This window comes from Orycteropus afer, unplaced genomic scaffold (assembly GCF_000298275.1).
Source record: "Orycteropus afer afer isolate SDZICR_OR568_19922 unplaced genomic scaffold, OryAfe1.0 scaffold00306, whole genome shotgun sequence".
In the NCBI taxonomy this organism is placed as follows: domain Eukaryota; kingdom Metazoa; phylum Chordata; class Mammalia; order Tubulidentata; family Orycteropodidae; genus Orycteropus; species Orycteropus afer.
The window spans coordinates 954,934-974,571 of NW_006921893.1; the positions used below are offsets into that span (position 1 = coordinate 954,934).

At 38.6% G+C, this 19,638-nt stretch overlaps 1 protein-coding gene across 1 annotated transcript in view; it reads left to right on the top strand.

Moving 5' to 3' along the window:
* Positions 1–19,638, top strand: part of CREBRF (CREB3 regulatory factor) — a 46,984-nt gene that overhangs the window by 3,965 nt on the left and 23,381 nt on the right. Inside the window, exons 2-4 of the mRNA XM_007951654.1 lie at positions 988–1,113; positions 8,440–9,529; positions 16,107–16,301. Coding sequence (XP_007949845.1) covers positions 988–1,113; positions 8,440–9,529; positions 16,107–16,301 — 1,411 coding nt within the window. The remainder of the gene's footprint in view (positions 1–987; positions 1,114–8,439; positions 9,530–16,106; positions 16,302–19,638) is intronic.

Here is a 19,638-nt window from a genome sequence, read left to right on the forward strand (position 1 = left end):
CGAACCCAAGAGAGAGGTGGTGGTGCTTTGGGAGGAACGGTTGGAGAAAGGGCTGGAGGGAGGCAGCATGTCTGGCCTTGTAGGAATAGGCTTTGGGTTACTGCTGGTAATCCTGTCTTCCTCTCATGGAATTAGAGGAGGTCAGAACATGTGGCCTCCTTGCCGTTTTAGCAAAGGCAAAGAAAGAATTTTATTCTTTCATATTCTTTTCCTTCATCCAAGTTAGATTGCAAAGTGGAACCCACTGTAGGAGTGTGACCTTTGACTTGACTCTGGAGTAAGTTGTGTAGATGTTGAAATGGAAGGAGAGAACAAAGAGAAGACAAGAAATAGTATTAACACTGGGTGCCGAGTCTTTTTCTTCCCCCCACGATTTTATGTATTATAAAATAGATTGTATCCTTTTCAGAGTTAAGTCTACTGAACTCACACCCAAGTTATTAGTCTCATCCAGGATATTTTGGGATATTTTTCTGACCCTGTCTCCGTCACATTCTGGGAGGCATTTGTTGGACTAGAGATACTCAAATTGTCTTCCACCTTGTTTTGGGAAGTAAGACTTTCCTTAGATACAAAATGAGACTGATTTGCTATCTCTGCAGACCCCCCCAGGGAATGGCGTAAATTCTCCACTTTAGGAGTTAGAACAGAGAGTGGTAGTAGAGAGCAGTTTGAAGAAGTTGTATCGCTAAATAAAAGTATTCAAGTGCTGTATCTTGACACGTGATTAAATAAGCTTTTATTTCTAGAAGTTAGATATTATTAACTATTTCTACTCTGTATTTCTGATTCCGTTTTTAGTGCATCTTTGTTGTTTTCCTAATATAATCTGCAGTTAAAGCTCTTAAATATACTAAACAGTAGGAAAAATACAGATTTGTTCTCTGCAAATAATGTTACTTTGTGGGGGTTGGAGGCAGAGCTCATGTGCAGTAAAATTGGTCTTAAATTAGTCTAACTTTCTAAAATGAATATGATCTGTTGTAGCCTAGTGTAAGCGGAATGGATCCGCCTTTCGGGGACGCCTTTCGAAGCCACACCTTCTCAGAACAGACTCTGATGAGCACAGACCTCTTAGCGAACAGTTCAGATCCAGATTTCATGTATGAACTGGTAAGTAACATTTCTTTGGATGCTGCTGTAATTGATTTGGGGTAAAAGTTTATGGTAGATTTTATTTTTTTTTAATGTATAGATGTCTAAAAAGAAAAAGGGATATGATTAAATTTTCATTCTTGTGATTATAATTCTAGTGATTTTAGAAGAATGTATGAATTCATTGAAGATAACAAGGGAAAAGGTTATCTAATATCTTGAAGTCCAGTTTCTGATGAGGAGAACGAGAAGCTGTCTGATATATATGTCTTACTGCCAAAGGACTTTTCAGCTGGAAGATTAAGAAATGATAACACAGAACAAGTCTAGGGAGTATGACATTCTTCAGTAGCTAAGGGTATGACATAGAGAATGTCAGACAAATATAGCAATTCCATGCAGTATCTAAAACATACTTACCACTCTTTTTTTTTTTTTTTAATTTTATTGTGCTTTGGGTGCAAATTTACAGAGCAAATTTGTTTTACATTCAATGGTTCACATACATTTGATTTCACACCCTGATTACCATCTCGGACCATAACAAACTCTCCGCCCCTCCCATCTCTGTGACTGCCTCCTCCCTGTGCCCTTCTTAACTATATACTCTTGTGTCTAGCTCTCCCTCTGTGTGAACCCTGTCTCTCTGGTGCCCCATGGCTGATTGCTCTAAGGGGTATATAGCTCTAGAGTAGGTCGGTGCATCGTCTTGGGGTAGGTGTTCTGCATGTAGGTCTTTCTGTGGTTGGGCTGAGAACCAATCCATGGTAGTGAGTCCAATTCTAGGCCTGAAGGGTAACCTGGGACCATAGTCTTGGGGGTTCTACCAGACTTTATCCAACCAGTAATTCTGGTCATTTTTGTGTTTTAGAATTTTATTCCATATTTCCCCCCCCACTCTATCCAGGATCTCCAGGTTTGATCCTTTTCTGAGCAGTTGGCCTTAGTAGTTGGGCACCATCTAGTTCTTCTGGTCTCCGGGTCCATCATATCCTTGGACTAATTGTTTCCAGTTGCCTTTGGTTTCCTTCACTCTTCTTTGGTTCAGGTGAGAGGAGACCAATAGTTACATCTTAGATGGCCGCTCAAAAGCTTTTAAGACCCCAGTCACTACTCACCAAAGTAGGTTGTGGAACAAGTGCCAATTGAGCTTGGTGTCCCCGGAGACCATGGTTCTGAGTCAGCAGGCCTGGTTATTCTCTCTCTCAGGGTACATAGTTTTCTCTGAGAGGTTATTCCAACTTTCTCTGCTGTTGCTTCTGTAATGTAAGTGACAAGTGCTTATGTAAGATTATCTTCAGCAAAGTCTGTCCTTGATCTGGGGTATATTCCTGTTCATCAGCCCCTGCCTGATCTTCTCACTTGTCTATACTTTTATCTGTAGCCTGGTGTTTGGTGTTAGTGGTAATGCAGTATTGTGCATGTACTGTTACTTGCCTCTGTTGTCTATATTTTATGTGCACATTTCAGTATCCCTCCTTTCCCCAGTGTCATCATGCTAGTCACATACTCTTTCCAAACTGTTCTCCTCTCACCCAAATCAACACGTGACCCCCAACTAGTCGGAAATTTCTTTTCCCTTTCCCTCCCATCCCCGGTAACCTAGAAAGTGAGTTTTCTCCTCTAAGTAAACCTTTCCGACTTTTGACAATAATGGGCTCATACAATATTTGTCCTTCTGTGATTGACTTATTTCACTCAGCATAAGGCCCGCCAAATTCATCCACGTTGTGAGATGATTCATGTATTCTTCATTGTTCTTTAATGTAGCATAGTATTCCACTGTGTGAGTGTACCATAGTTTGGTTATCCGTTCATCTTTTGATGGGCATTTAGATTGTTTTCTATAGTGAATATAGTGTTTGCTATAGTGAATTGTGCTGTAGTAAACATGGGTGTGCATATGTCTGTTTGTGTCCTGTCTCTCACCTCTTCAGGATATATTCCTAGTAATGGAATTGCTGGATCAAATGGTATTTCTGTTTTCAGTTTTTTAAGGAAATGTCATACCTTTTTTCACAGTGGTTGTACTATTTTACAGTCCCACCAGCAGTAATGAGAGTTCCAGTCTCTCCACAACCTTGCCAGCATTTGTTATTTTCTGTCTTGTTGAACTTTGCTATTACTGCTGGGATGAGATGATATCTCATTGTTGTTTTGATTGGATCTCTCTAATAGCTTATATTGTGAGCATTTCCTCATATGTTTGTTGGTTGCCAGTATATCATCTTTAGTGACGTGTCTGCTCATGTCCCTTGCCCATTTTTGAATTGGATTGTTTGTCTTTTTGGTGTTGAGGTGTTGAAGTTTTCTCTAAATTTTAGAGATAAGTCCTTTGTCAGATATGGCATAGGCAAATATTTTTTCCCCAATCTGTAGGTTCTCTTTTTACCCTTTTGGAGAAGTCTTCCGATGTGCATAAGAATTTAATTTTTTAAAAGTTCCAGTTATCTAGCTTCTCCTTCACTGCCTGTGAATTTTGGGTTATGCTCGATAGCTATTTATGCTGTGAAATAGAGCCCCTAGATTTGTCCCTATTTTCTTTTTGATGAACTTTATAGTTTTGGGTTTTACATTTAAGTCTTTGATCCAACTAGAGTTTGTTTTTTTATGGGGGGTGAGATATGGGTCGTCTTTTACTTTTCTGCAAGTAGATATCTACTTTTGCCAGCACCATTTGTTAAAGAGGCTATCTCTCCCCCATTTAATGGGTTTTGATCCTTTGTCAAAGATCAGCTGTCCATAGATAGATGAATCTATTTCTGGGTTTTTGATTCTGTTCCATTGGTCTGTCTGTTTTAAGTGCTGTGGCTGTATAGTAGGTTTTGAGATCTGGGAGTGTGAGACCTCCTACTTTGTTTTTTCTTCTTCAGCAGTGCTTTGCTTATCTGAGGTCTCTTTCCTTTCCATATAAAATTAATAATTGGTTTTTCCATATGTTTGAAAAATGTTGCTGGAATCTGGATTGGAATTGCATTGAATGTGTAGATTGCTTTGGGTAATACTGACATTTTCACAATATTCAGTCTTCCTATCCGTGAACAAGGCAAGTTCTTCCATTTATGTAAATCCCTTGTAGTTTTTTATAGTAGTGTTTTGTAGTTTTCTTTGTATAGATCTTTTGTGTCTCTGATAAGACTTATTCCTAAATATTTTATCTTTTTGGTAGCTATTGTAAATGGTATTATTTTCCTTATTTCCTTTTCAGAGACCTGTTTGTTGATGTAGAGGAATCCAACTGATTTTTGTGCGTTGACTTTGTATCCTGCCCTTTGCTGAACCTTTCTGTTAGTACTAGTAATTTTTTTGCTAAGCCTCTTGGGTTTTCTGTGTATAGGATCTGCATATATTTCTATGTCATCTGCAAATAGAGATAGCTTTACTTCCTCTTTGCCAATTTGGATACCTTTTATTTCTCTTTCTTGCCTTACTCCCCTGGCTAGGACTCCCAATACAATGTTAAATAGAAGTGGTGATACAGGGCATTCTTGTCTGGTTCCACCTATTTACAAGGGGAATACTTTGAGTCTTCCTCCGTTAACAATGATATTGGCTGTTGGCTTTGCATATGTCCTTTATTATGTTGAGGATTTTCCCTTCTGTCCCTATTTTGCTGAGAGTTCTGAACAGGAACGGGTGTTGATTTCATCGAATGCCTTTCCTGAGTCAATTGATATTAACATACGGTTCTTTTGTTTTGTTTATGTGGTAGATTACATTGATTGTTTTTTTGATGTTGAACCACCTTGCATACCAGGCATGAATCCCACTTGGCATGATGTTTTTTGTTTTTTTGTATATTGTTGCATTCTGTTGGCTAGGATTTTGTTGAAGATTTTTATGTCTATATTCATGAGGGATATTTGTCTGTAGTTTTCCTTTTTGGAGGTGTCTTTCCTTAGTTTTGGTATCAGTGTTATGATTACTTCATAAAATGAATTTGGGAATATTCCATCATTTTCTGTGTTCTCGAGTAGTTTGAGTAGTATAGGTGTTACTCTTCCCCGAATGTTCGGTAGAATTCTCCAGTGAAAACATCTGGGCCAGGGCTTATTTTTGGGGGAAACTTTTTTTATGACCTGCTCAATTTCTTCTTTTATTATGGGTCTGTTCAAGTATTTTGTCTCTGACTAGGATAATTTAGGTACGTCTTATGTTTCTAGAAACTTGTCCATCTCTTCTAGGTTGTCAAATCTGTTGGAGTACAGTTCTTCATAATATTCTGTTATTATCTTTTTTTTATTTCAGTTGGTTCTGTTGTGATGTCACCCTTTTCATTTATTATTCACATTATTTGCGTCTTTTCTTTCTTCTCCTTTGTTAAATTTGCCAGTGATTTGTCAATTTTGTTAATCTTTGCAAAGAACCAGCTTCTTGTTTTGTTGATTTCCTCTATTTTTTTTGTTTGTTTATTTTCTGCTTCATTTATTTCTGCTCTGATCTTTATTATTTCCTTACTTCTGGATACAGTAGATTTCTTTTGTTGCTCTTTTTCTAATTGTTGGAGTTGTTGAGTTAGATTGTTGATTTTCTTCCTTTCCTCTTTTTTGATGTGTGCATTTATTGGTATAAGTTGACCTCTGAGTACTGCTTTCACTGTGTCCCAAAGGTTTTGGTAAGTTGTATCGTCATTCTCGTAAAACATACTTATCATTTCTTGAGGTAAATAGATAATTTAAAAACTTTTTTTTAAAAAAATAATTTTAATTAGGGGAGGGGAGGGAATGCTGTTAGATAGATAGAGATAAATATTGATTTGGATGAAGAGAAGGGCAATGTACCAAATGTGAGTGACCAATATGGCAGCATTGAGGATGAGAAAGACATAGAGAGTTACATGGGCAGTACAGACAACAAATATGAACCCCTTTGCATATACAGTACTGAGTTGTCAGTGAAAGCAAACATGGGTATAGGGACGGATAGATGGGTGAACAAGCTAAACAATTAGGTATGTCTAAATGGAGAGTGTATCCAAGATCATATATAGGGTTGGCAGACAATGGGCCTATAAGTTCATGTGAATGATCAGAATTCCCAGGTGTATAGTAGAGCTGACAAGGGGCAAGGTTATGGTCATTACTTGGTCACAGCCAGCTACCCAGAGGGACTGAGTAGTTGATCCTGCGGGCTTGGGACCATAGTCGCAGGGGACATCAAGCTCAATTGGCATAACATACTATACAAAACATTGTTCCACCTACTACTTTGGCGAGTAGCGACTGGGACCTTAAAAGCTAGGAAGCTGCCATCTAGATGCAACAACAGGTCTCTCCTCGTCAAGAAGAAAGAAGAAAAGCAAAATTAATGGAAACAATCAGTCCTAGCGACTGGTACACCATCCGATCTGCAAACTATACAACTATGAGACCAGAAGAACTAGATGGTGCCCAGCTACCACTGCCATCCACTTGGAAGGGATGTAGGAGATCCTACATAAAGAGGGAGAACAATGTGGTACAAAACTCAAAATCGTTTGGAGGCAAAAAAAAAGAAGAAGGTGGGGACCAGGTTTGCTGGTCCAATAGAGCCTGGTGTAACCACTGAGACTATGGCCCCTAGTTGCCCTTCAGGTCTGGAATTGAACCCACAACTGTGGTTTCCAGCCAAACAAAGAACAGGTATGTGAGTTAAACATTTACCTCAAGTAGACACACGCCCTGGAGAGAACAATCATGGGAGAAGGAAGGGCTGCTTATGCACAGGGAGATAGCTCAGGGTGCAGAAGAGTATGAAGGGATGGACACTGGGAGGAGGTAACTATGGGGAGGAAGTGGGAGGGGAGCTGCTGCATTGTAAATTTTGGTCAGTGACATGAGACAAAGTATATGTGAACTGCTGTATGAAAAGTGAATTTACTCTGTAAATCTTCACCCAAATCCTAATTAAAAAAAAAAAAGAAAAATAATTTTAATTAAATTTAAATTATATATGATGTAAGCAACACAGAAGTATATAAAAACTGGAAAACTGGGTTATACAAATCCATAAGTTTATTAAAAATTATTGTATTATACACTTAATATGGGTGAATTTTATGTAAAGTATATATGACTAAAGCTGTTGGAACACATAGACACACACATGAAAACAATCAAACAAACTGGAAAACTGGAAACGTTCTTATTGACTTCCTAAGTCTTTACTCTCCATACCCTCTCCTGAAAGATAACTACTGCTAACAGTATTTTATATGCATATATAAAAATATGGAAAGCTTTTTAATTGGATGACAGATTTATAGACATAATACTCTATAACTTTCTCTTTTTAACACAAACATATATGATGAGCATCCTTCTCTGTTACTGTGTTAGAGTTCTACTGCATTCTTTTTTTTTTTTTAATTGTGATTTGGGTGAAGATTTACAGAGCAAATTCATTTTCCATACAGCAATTCACATATACTTTGTCTCATGTCATAGACCACAGTTTACCACAATGCAATAGCTCCCCTCCCACTTCCTCCCCATAGTTACCTCTTTCTAGTGTCCATCCCTCCATACACTCCTGCCCCCTGAGCTGTCTCCCTGTGCATAAGCAGCCCACCTTTCTCCCATGATTGTTTTCTCCAAGGAGTGTATCTACTTGAGGTAAATGTTCAACTCATATGCCTGTATTTTGTCTGGCTGGAAACCACAGATGTGGGTTCAATTCCAGACCTGAAGGGCAGCTAGGGGCCATAGTCCCAGCAAACCTGGTCCCCACTTTTTTTTTTTTTTCCCTCCAAATGAGATCACAAAATCTTAAGTGAAAAATCAGGAAATACAAACTTTTTTCAGGAAAAATGTTTATACTAAAGCTGAGAATCTTTGATATTTGGACCATACTTAAGCTTTAAACAGAGCTCTGGTGGCATAGTGCCTAAGGCATTTGACTGCTAACCAGAAGCCTGGCAGTTCAAACCCACCAGCCACTCCTCGGAAGGAAGGTTGGGCAATCTACTTCCGTAGTGATATCACCTTGAAAACGTTGATACCCCCAACGAGGGGTCACTATGAGTTGGATCCAACTTGACGGCAGTGAGTTTTTTTTTTTTTTTAATTGGTTTAAACTTTAAAGAAGGATGACTTTTAAAATTCTAGTGTTAGGAGTCTCTTAAGGGACAGAGTTTCCCTCTTTTTTTGTTTTCCTTGTTCAAGGGAAAAAATATTACATGGAATACATTATATGGTATGATACAAACAGAATGGTAAAATATATAAGTAACCTTTATCTTAAAATAAACAGACCAGGGGTCAAGTATTGATTTATCAATTTGATATATAGACATGATGATCGAGGTGATCTTTTCCTTCCTAAAATATGGTATATTATTTATTTATTTTTAATTTTTTCCCCCAGGATAGAGAAATGAACTACCAACAGAATCCCAGGGACAGTTTTCTTTCTCTGGAGGACTGCAAAGACATTGAAAATCTGGAGTCTTTCACGGATGTCCTGGATAATGAGGTTGCTTTAACCTCAAACTGGGAACAGTGGGATACATACTGTGAAGACTTAACAAAGTATACCAAACTAACCAGCTGTGACATCTGGGGAACAAAAGAAGTGGATTACTTGGGTCTTGATGACTTTTCTAGCCCTTACCAAGATGAAGAGGTCATCAGTAAAACTCCAACTTTGGCCCAACTTAATAGTGAAGACTCTCAGTCTGTTTCTGATTCCCTTTATTACCCTGATTCACTTTTCAGTGTCAAACAAAATCCGTTGCCCTCTTCATTCCCTGGTAAAAAGATCACAAGCAGAGCAGCTGCCCCTGTGTGTTCTTCTAAGACTCTTCAGGCTGAGGTCCCTTTGTCAGACTGTGTCCAAAAAGCAAGTAAACCCACTTCAAGCACACAAATCATGGTGAAGACCAACGTGTATCATAATGAAAAGGTGAACTTTCATGTGGAATGTAAAGACTATGTAAAAAAGGCAAAGGTAAAGATCAACCCTGTGCAGCAGACTCGGCCCTTGTTGAGCCAGGTTCACCCTGCTGATGCAGCAAAGGAGAACACCTGCTACTGTGGTGCAGTAGCAAAGAGACAAGAGAAAAAAGGGATGGAGCCTCTGCAGGGTCATGCTACTCCCACTTTGCCTTTCAAAGAAACCCAGGAACTATTACTCAGCCCCCTGCCCCAGGACAGTTCTGGGACAATTGCTACAGGAGAGAGTAGCAGCCTTTCTGCCAGCACATCAGTCTCAGATTCATCCCAGAAAAAGGAAGAGCACAATTATTCTCTCTTTGTCTCTGACAGCTTGGGTGAACAGCCATCCAAGTGCAGCCCTGAGGAGGATGAGGAAGACGAGGAGGATGCTGATGATGAGGACCATGATGAAGGTTTTGGCAGTGAGCATGAACTGTCTGAAAATGAGGAGGAGGAAGAGGAGGAAGAAGATTATGAAGATGATAAGGATGATGATATTAGTGACACTTTCTCTGAACCAGGTTTGTAATACTTGGAAGCTTGCCAGGCTGACCTTTATATTAATATTTTTAAATAGAAAGCCTTGCTTTGGATGATTTTGTTCTTTTAGTTTGGAAATTAAATTATTTAATATTTTGGCTTGGCTATTTAGTGCCTTTTTTTTTTTCCTATTCAAACAGCTCTAATATAGTCACTTTTGCTTGTATAGTGGCATATGTGCTGATTCTTTGAAGGCTATTCTTAGCTTATTTTATGTTAAGTGATCAGATTAGTCACTCTCTTGACCAGCTGTTTGGCCACACCTCTATCTCAGATTCATCCCAGAATTTATTGGTTTAAAAATATTTCTGCTTCTGCCTATGTCCCTCTATTACAGTTGAGATGAGTTAGGAGTACCTAGAATGGTGAACCAAGTGATGATGGTTTATATTATTCAGCCCTACAACCATCTAAGCCTTCTTAGTATGAGTAATGTAAAGTAGAGCTTTTCCTTTGTTTCTGCTGCATCTTTCATTTGCACAGTATTTTCCCTTTCAAGAAAAATACATGCTATAATTTAATGAGCAGAGAGGAGACTCTGCTTAATTTCTATACAGCACATGCAGTGAGTCCCCAGGTTATAAGCTTGCCCTTTAATGTTAATGTAAATTTGCCCTCACTTTGAAGTGATTGAGTTAACCCCCTCTCACAACAAATTCTTCATCACAGTTATCTTCACTTGTTGCACATGCAGCTTTTAAATCATTGAAAAGGCTTCAAGCCTTTTCTTGCACTAAAGTAAGGTTAATAACTGTATGCACTTGTTCCAGTTTACCTACAAATTCCACTTAAAGAATTCAGTAATTGATGTTGTTCATACCCTGGGACTGCTTGTATAAATAAGAGGTAGACAGAAAGTGAAACCAGTGGAGAACTGATTCACCTCAGGATCTACATGCTTGGACTCTTGCCACTGTTGGCTTGTGCACTTTATAAAAATGACATTGCCAAGAGGTACAATTAAAAGTGCACAAAGAGGTGAAGATCTTCAGTTTTGGCAAAAGTCCTTTTCTTCACAAATAATGTTGGTGCTAATAATTCTGCATAAAGCCTAAGAGTTCCCAAAAAGAAACTTTATAAGTTGTCAAAGAGAACCCTTTTGTTACAATGATGATCACTGGAATTTCAGGCAGTATAAACATTGGTATTTAATTTCCTGACAGGTGTTAAGGCACAGTAGCTATATTGTAGCCCGTGAGGCACTATTACTGCCAAAAGACTTTCTTTTTGGTGAAATTTTTCTATTCTAAATGCTTAGATTTATGTATTGGACACAACCAAGTTTGATTTGGGTAGAGTTTCAAGTAAGCAGAAGATACTTTTAAGTTCAATGTGAAAGAAAAAGGCTTATGCCTTTTCTTTCATTTAATTTAGAGCTTTGTATAACTAGATGGACGATAGACTTTTTCACTTAGCAGCAGAAAAATTTTATCTTAGCAAATTTAATAAAATCTCCTTTGAGATGCTTTAAGGAAAGTTGTCATGATTATAGTGCTGTCCCTGACCACTGCCATCAAGTCAGATCCAATTCATAACGATCCTTCCTTGGGTTTCCCAGGCGGTATCACTACGGAAGTAGATTGCCCAACCTTCCTTCTGAGGAGTGGTTTGTGGGTTTGAACCGCCAGCCTTCTGGTTAGCAGTCAAATGCCTTAGGCATTTTGCCACCAGAGCTCCCAGTGCTGTCCCTGAGTGGTCCTTAAAGTCTAACAAATCAGCCTTATTGCTTAGAGACCCATATTTAGAATTAGTGTAGGGGGGCAAGGGAAGGAAGAGACAAAAAGATGATGGGTAATAACTAAGGGAAATGGAAAATGTAGGGAAGGAAATGTCTTTATCAACTGGTACTTACAGGAATATATAAGTCAGTCAGTAACCTTACCACCACCAAAACAAACAAGGACTTCTGGATGTGTTTTTGCTTTTCCTTGACTTAATTCCATTTTAAATTCATCCTTAATCTTTTGACTTGGTTCACCTGAACAAAGGTGTTGAGAGGTGAGGAAGTTCCTGAAGAGTTCATGGGGTAAATCCACCTCTATTTCCATTTTCTCAGTCCTTCTATTCTCACTAGGAAGAGGAAACCAGGGTTGCATTTGGTGTCCTGCCATGCCACATTCTCTTGCCTTATCCTTCAGAGAAGAACCCTCATTTGTGAGCTTGTTGACTGGTCTTAAGCAACCAGACAGCAGCTTTGTAACAGAAATGCATTAGCTAGGACTCTTCAGAGTCAAGTTCTCTTCTTAGCCCCATCTAAATAATGCTAAATGTTCAGATGGCATTTAATTCATTTACTTCCAGTTGTCTTGAAGGGAAAAGCTTTTGGTTAGTATTCCTGGGAGGGGGTGTCACAAATGGTAATGAATGACACGCTTTAACACAAAATCAACACAGTTTTGTGATATTATTTGAGCTTTATTCACATTTGCTAATGAAAATTTCCCCACCTCTTGGAAGAAAGAGCTATAAACAAGTGACTTTTGTGAGGCAGGAAGGAATTCTTTGAAGTAGAAAAGTGGGGATAGTTACATTTTCTTCAGCATGCTGGTTTTTGGGTGGGTTGATTGGTTTAATTTGTAGTGGGCAATTTACAAAGGGCCTTTTGTGATGACTAGCTCCCTTGATGCTGTTTCTTGGCAGATGGCAACAAAGTGTCTGAGCTTACAAAGTTCCAGGAAAGGTGTAAAATGGAGCTTCAGTCCCTATGCTGGACTGACTCCCAGGTTTTAATACAGCCCGTTCTGTGGACAGTCTATAACAGTTTGGGGTCATAGAATTACATGGTTCCGGGGCTAAGAATGGTCTCCCAGAATGAGAGTTTAATTCGTAATCCTCACTAAACATTTTCACAATCGAGTATACCAGATTAATGGCGGTGGTCTGCACTAACCAAAGAAGTATACTTGGAGTTTTAGGCAATACATATGGCCTTTTTACTTACTTTTCATAATCATGCCAGGAAGGAATAAATTAGATCAGCATGTTGCTTCATCAAACGAAAAGGGAAATGGCTCCATGAGAAGCGTCGTGTTAACAAAGTTAATCATTGATTTGTTTATTTAAAAAAATTTTGAGTGCCTGTTTTTCTAGGCATTGTGCATTTTAGGTATTGGCTATTCAGAGATGAGCAAAACAGGCATGATCCTTGTCCTCGTGGAACTTACAGCTTAGTGAGTTTATTTACTGTTATGATTTCTTAGTCTGTTAAGGTGTGTATGTGCACTGTGACTTGACAAGAGAGGGATGCAGGGTGAAAGTTTTCCTAAAATTTATTTGACCACAGAACTCACTTGGGGGTGAAAACTTGTCTTATACAATAGTATTCTCCAGAACATACTTTGAGAAATATTTAATTACTTAAATCCTAGATCAATGATAATGGGGGAATATAATATTTCTTCTCTATCATGGGAATCTCTGTTGAAATAAAGTGGGTATTTTTAGCTAACAAATCCGTAGTTACATGTGTGTGATGGTAATTTATGGTATATGCTGTCAGAAAATGTTAACTGTATTGGGTCAGAGAAAATTGATGGCCTTCTCATACGTTATTGGGGAAAGAAAAAGCTAAATGTATATAAGTAAATAAAGCTGGTAATTGATTTGGGTGGGACAGAAGAAATATGATTATTTGATCTTAATATGGACTATATGCAAACAAACAACTCCATTTAGACCATTTAACTTGGCAGGCACAGGGAAAGTGGAAAGCCTACTTGGAGGTAGGCTCGCAAGACTTCTTGGGCCACGAGGCCTGAGTCTGCCCTAACTGTGCCAAATCACTTAAACCTTACATGACTACATTTCTTTGTCTAAAATGGGTTAATAACCTCTTCCTTACTAGCTTGTTAGAAGTCTCAAATGAAATATGTGAGTATATTAAGTGAAAGGGACAGTGTTTTGCCAGAAATTCAGGCCCCATGAGGAGAAGCAAGCTTAGTTGTTAGCTAAGAAAGAATATCAGTAAAATCTGGGAAGATGGGTTGCCTGAGGGGGCTGTATATAATTTTCTTTCTTTTTTTTATGGGTTGGGTTGGTAGACTTAAAAGGGGAATATTAGTTCTTGACATCGGCAGGAAGGTGGGAGTGCTTTGGTTGGTACATCTTTCTATGTTGAGGGGTTCCCAGATCAATTAGAGTAATCTCTGTGAGCCCAATTTTTGCTTGGCCTGATGGAGCCAAGGATCTTTTCAAGGCAACTTCTGGTGACACACTGTGGCCCTTGTACCTCTTCTAAAACTGAGTTGATTACTGAGCACAATAAAATCCTTTAATTTGAAGTAAGACATAGGATAAGTAAATAGGCCCATGCTATGTTTTATGTATCTGATACAATTTTTTATAATATGACTTGTAGAAATAATTACGTTATTTGGTTAGTGGGTCAGTACTTAAGAAGAACCTAAGATTCATTGCCACACTGCTTGTATATTGTAGGACATGTGCACTGGTATGAGTGCTGTCAGTGCCAGTGATGCTGTAAAAGCTTGTCTTGACTGCTACCGAGAAATCATTCTGCTGGCCTGATTTTTTTTTTAAGTCATTTTTATTGAGATACAATTTTCATACAGTAGAAATCACCCTTGTTTAAATGTCCACTTCTATGAATTTTTTTGTTTTGTTTTAATTGTTATGGTGATTTGGGTGAAAGTTTACAGAGGAAATTCATTTTCCATATAACATTTCATACACATTTTGTTTCATGACATTGACTGTACTTCTGTTCAGTGTAACAGCTCTCTTCCTACTTCTTCCCTGTAGTCACCTTTCCTATGTATTCGTGCCCCCTGAGCTATCTCCCTGTGCAAATACATCCTTCTGTTCTCTCATGATTGATCTTTCTAAGAAGCGTCTCTCCCTGATGTAAATATTTACCCTCTATGCCTGTCTGTTGTTTGGCTGGAAGCCACAGGGGGTAAGTTCAGTTCCAGACCTGAAGGGTAACTAGGAGCAGTAGTCTCGGGAATCTCACCAGGCTCTCTCAGACCAGTAAACCCGGTCTTTTTTTTATGATTTTGAGTTTTGCTCCACATTGTTCTCCTATTCTATGTAGGACCTGAACTGATCCTTTTCTGAATAGTTGACAATGGTAGCTGGGCACCATCTAGTTCTTCTGGTCTCATGGTCATGTAGCCTGAGGTTCTCATGGTCCACTGGTCCCTTGAGCTAATTGTTTACGTGCATCTTTGGTTTTCTTCATTCTTCTTTGCTCTGAACAAGGAGAGACCCATTGTCTAGATGTCTGTTTGCAAGCTTTTAAGATCCCTGTTGCTACTCACCAAAGTAGGATGTAGAACAATGTTATTGTGTAGTATGTTATGCCAGTTGAGCTTCATGTCCTCTGTGGCCATATGAGTTTTTGACAGGTACATGCAGTCATGTAACCACCACCACAGTGAAGATCAGAATAGTTTCAGCTCCCGCCCCCAATTCCCTCATGCTCCTTCATAGTCAGCCCCTCTCTCTACCACCAGCCCCTGGCAGCCACTAATCTACTTCCTATCCCCTATAGCTTTGCCTTTTCCAGAATGGCATATAAATTGAATTACACTCCTAATTGATTCTTGGACTGAAAAAAAAATGGTATATTTCAAACTTTTTTTCAAAATACAGATGTCCTCACTTTCTTAGTGTCAGTTCCAAGGGATTTTGTTTTTAGGAGGGAAAGTAGTTGTTTTGCTTGCCAATGCCACCCAATCATTCTTCTGGGTCTCTTTTGGTTTGTTGTTGTATCCATTGTGTGCATGGTCCATCTCCACTTCCCACATACCTGGCACTGATAATTCAGATTATACCTAAGATGGCCATCATCTGAGAGTGAATTAAATTTATGGATCATCATGCTGAGATTAGGAATGACCAACAGTTCTAGCAGCTCAGAATTAAGTATTTTCTAAACTTCCTATTAGTAAGGAAAATACTTCTCTTCTTAAAAAGTGAAGTATATGTAAATTACTTCCAGTAAAATATGAGCTAGGATAGGCAAATTTCTGTGTGAAAACTGGCATCTTTTGTACTCTTCCAGAAGGTTTAGGTTGGGAGATAGAAAGGAAACCTTTGCTGCCTCACAGAAGTCTGTCTAATAGAACAGCACCATAGAAATGCACACAGCTCTCTGTCTGGGAATGTTTCAGATTTCTAAATACTATAAGAAAGGCATTTTTTAAAAAAAATCACAGTATAGTGTTTAAGTACCATTACTTAATGGTACTTTTGGCATTCTTGTAGCTATATTTCATTGTTCTCTCAATCCTACATAAAGATAACAAAAAAAAGTTATATGCTAATTTATAAAATTGAAGAAAACCCAAGGATTGTAAGTAAACTCAAGGAAGATAAAACGAATAGTATAATTAATCTATGTTACTTAGTCTTCAAATATTTTGAGTTAGAGATTTCCATATTAAAGTTACTTTGTAGATCTGTTTCATTATCCTTGACATGTCAGTAATGTTTTAGAAAGAAATGTTTCAAATTATAAATAGAAGGTATTATTTTTCTTCCTAACTGGTTTATTGAAAGTCATAGAATTAAAAAATTCGGGGCTTTTTTTTCAAGGCTATGAAAATGATTCTGTGGAAGACTTAAAGGAGATGACTTCAATATCCTCTCGGAAGAGAGGTAAAAGAAGGTACTTCTGGGAGTATAGTGAACAACTTACACCATCACAGCAAGAGAGGATGCTGAGGCCATCTGAATGGAATCGAGATACCTTACCAAGTAATATGTATCAGAAAAATGGCTTACATCATGGTAAGAGGGGATTGCTGGGAAGTATTTAGTGTCACTCATTGTAAAACGTGGTTTTAAATAGAGACACTAAACCATATGCTTATTCAGCATCCTGAAGTGTTCAAGTCTCTACTGCAAACTAAAGAGGGAAACAGTAGAGCCACAGTGTTTGCCATGACTGGTCTTCACTCAAAAACAGCTTTCACCAGGGTCTAGAGACATCACCTAGATAGAGAAGAAGGAAAGTGTGAAAACCATTTTGTTTCTAGTCTCTTATTTTACTTACCCCATCTAGGAAATGATCAGGAGATACTGATTCATCTTGGTTGCTATAACCAGAAGAGTTGAGGAGACAGAGAATGAACTTCAACATCTCTCTCTTCTATTGTTGTCCAATCCTCAGACCTAAAGAAAATGGGAGATTGAAATAAAAATAGTAGTGGGGAGAAAAGGGAGAGAAAAGAGATGAAAGGAGGAATAGTTAGTTGTGAAGAGAGAAGAGTTGAATAACAGGAGTTGGGAGAAGCTTACATCTTAGGTAGGCCAAATTTTGAATTGTGAACCTGGGAAGGTGTTATGAAGTAGAATTTTTCCTGCACCAGTGTTGTTGTTAGGTGCCGTCGAGTTGGCTCCGACTCATAGCGATCCTGTGTACAACAGAATGAAACATTGCCTGGTCCTGCACCAGCCCCACAATCCTTGCTATGCCCTAGCCTATTGTTGGAGCCACTGTGCCAGTCCATCTCGCTGAGGGCCTTCCCTGTTTTCATTGACCCTACACTTTACCAAGCATGATATTCTTCTTCAGGGGATGGTCCCTTCTGACAATATGATCAGAGTACGTCAGACGAAGTCTGGCCGTTCTCACTCCAAGAAGCACTTTGGCTGCATTTCTTCCAGGACAGATCTGTTCTTCTGGCAGTCCATGGTACTTTCAGTATTCTTTGTCAATGCCACAACTTGAAAGCAACAGCTCTTCTTTGGTCTTCCTTATTCATTGTCCAGCTCTCACATGTATATGAGGTGATTGAAAATACCTTAGTCTTCAAGGAGACATCTTTGCTCTTCAGCACTTTAAAGAGGTCTTTTGCTGCAGATTTGCCCAGTGCAGTATGTCGTCTGATTTCTTGACTGCTGCTTCCATTGGTGTTAATTGTGGAACCAAGTAATATGAACTCTTTGACAACTTCAGTGTTTTCTCCATTTATTATGATGCTGCTTGTTGGTCCAGTTGTGAGGATTTTTGTGTTCTTCATGTTGAGATGTAATCCATACTGCAGACTGTAATCTTTAATCTTCATCAGTAAGTGCTTCAGGTCATCTTCACTTTCAGCAAGCAGAGTCGTGTCATCTGCATATTGCGGGTTGTTAATGAGTCTTTCTCTGGTCCTGATGCCACGCTCTTCTTCATATAGTCTAGCTTCTTGGATGAATTTGCTTAGCATACAGATTGAATAAGTATGATGAAAGGATATAACCTTGACGCAGTCTCTTCTTGATTTTAAACTGTGTGGTATCCCCTTGTTCTGCTCAAATGACACTCTCCTGGTCTATGTACAGGTTCCTCATGAACACAATGAAGTGTTCTGGAATTCCCATTCTTTTCAATGTTATCCATAATTTGTTATAATCCATATAATCAAATGCGTTTGCATAGTCAATGACACACAAATAAACATCTTTTTAGTATTCTTTGCTTTCAGCCAAGATCCATCTGACATCAGAAGTGATATCCCTTGTTCCACGTCCTCTTCTGAATCCAGCTTGTTTTTCTGGAAGTTCTGTGTAGGTATACTGCTGCAACCATTTTTGAATTATCTTCAGCAAGATTTCACTTGTGTGTGATATTAATGATACTGTTCAATAATTTCCACATTCTGTGGAATCACCTTTCTTTGGAATGAGTACAAATAAGGATTTCTTACAGTCAGTTGGCCACATACCTGTCTTCCAAATTTCTTGGCATAGATGAGTGAGTGCCTCCAGAGTGGCATCTGTTCATTGAAACATTTCAGTGGGTATCCCATCAATTCCTAGAGCTTTGTTTTCACCAATTCCTTCAGTACAGCTTTGACATCTTCCTTCAGTCCTATTGGTTCTTGATCGTATGCCACCTCCTGAAATGGATGAACCTCAACCAATTCTTTTTGGTACAGTGACTCTGTGTATTCCTTCCATCTTCTTTTGATGTTTATTGCATCATTCAATATTTTGTGCATAAAATCGTTCAATATTGCAAGTCAAGGCTTGAATCTTTTTTTCAGTTTTTTCAGCTTGAGAAATGCTGAGTGTGTTCTTCCCTTTTGGTTTTCTAACTCCAGGTTTTTGCACATTACATTATAACAAATGACTGTCTTTTTGAGTTGCTCTTGGAAATCTGTTTAGCTCTTTTATCTTGTCATTTCTTCCATTTGCTTTAGCTACTCTTCATTCAACAGCAAGTCTCAGAGTCTCTTCTGACATCCATTTTGGTCTTTTCTTCCTTTCCTGCCTTTTTAATGACGTTTTGCTTTTTTCATGGATGATGTTCTTGATCTCATCCCACAGTTCCTCTGGTTTTCAGTTATTGGTGTTCAATGCATCATGTCTGTTCTTCAGATGATCTCTAAATTTAGGTGGGATACAATCAAGGTCATAGTTTGGCTCTTGTGGACTTGTTTTAATTGCCTTTAGCTTCGACTTGAATTTGCATATGAGCAGCTGATGGTCTGTTCTGTAGTCAGCTCCTGGCATTGTTTTAGCCAAAACTACTGAGCTTCTCTATCGCCTCTTTCCACAGATGGAGTAGATCTGATTCCTGTGTACTTCATCTGGTGAAGTCCACATGTATAGCTGCCATTTATGTTGTTAAAAAAGGTATTTGCAAGGAATAAGTTGTTGGTCTTGTAAAATTCTATCATGCGATCTCCAGCCTCATTTCTATCACCAAAGCCATATTTCCCAGCTACCGGTGATTCTTCTTTGTTTCCAACTTTAGCATTCTAATCACCAGTAATGATCAATACATCTTGATTGCATGTTTAGTCAATTTCAGTCTGCAGGAGCTGGTAAAGATTTTCAGTTTCCTCATCTTTGGCTTCGGTGGTTGGTGTGTAAGTTTGAATAATAGCAGTATTAACTGGTCTTCCTTGTAGGCATATGAATATTATCCTAGCACTGACAGGATTATACTTCAGGATAGATCTTGAAACATTCTTTGTGACAATGAATGCCACGCCATTCCTCTTCAATTTGTCATTCCTGGCATAGTAGATCATAAGGTTGTCTGATTCAAAATGTCCAAACCCAGGCCATTTCAGCTCACTATTGACTAGGATATCGATTTTTATGTGTTCCATTTCATTTTTGACAACTTCCA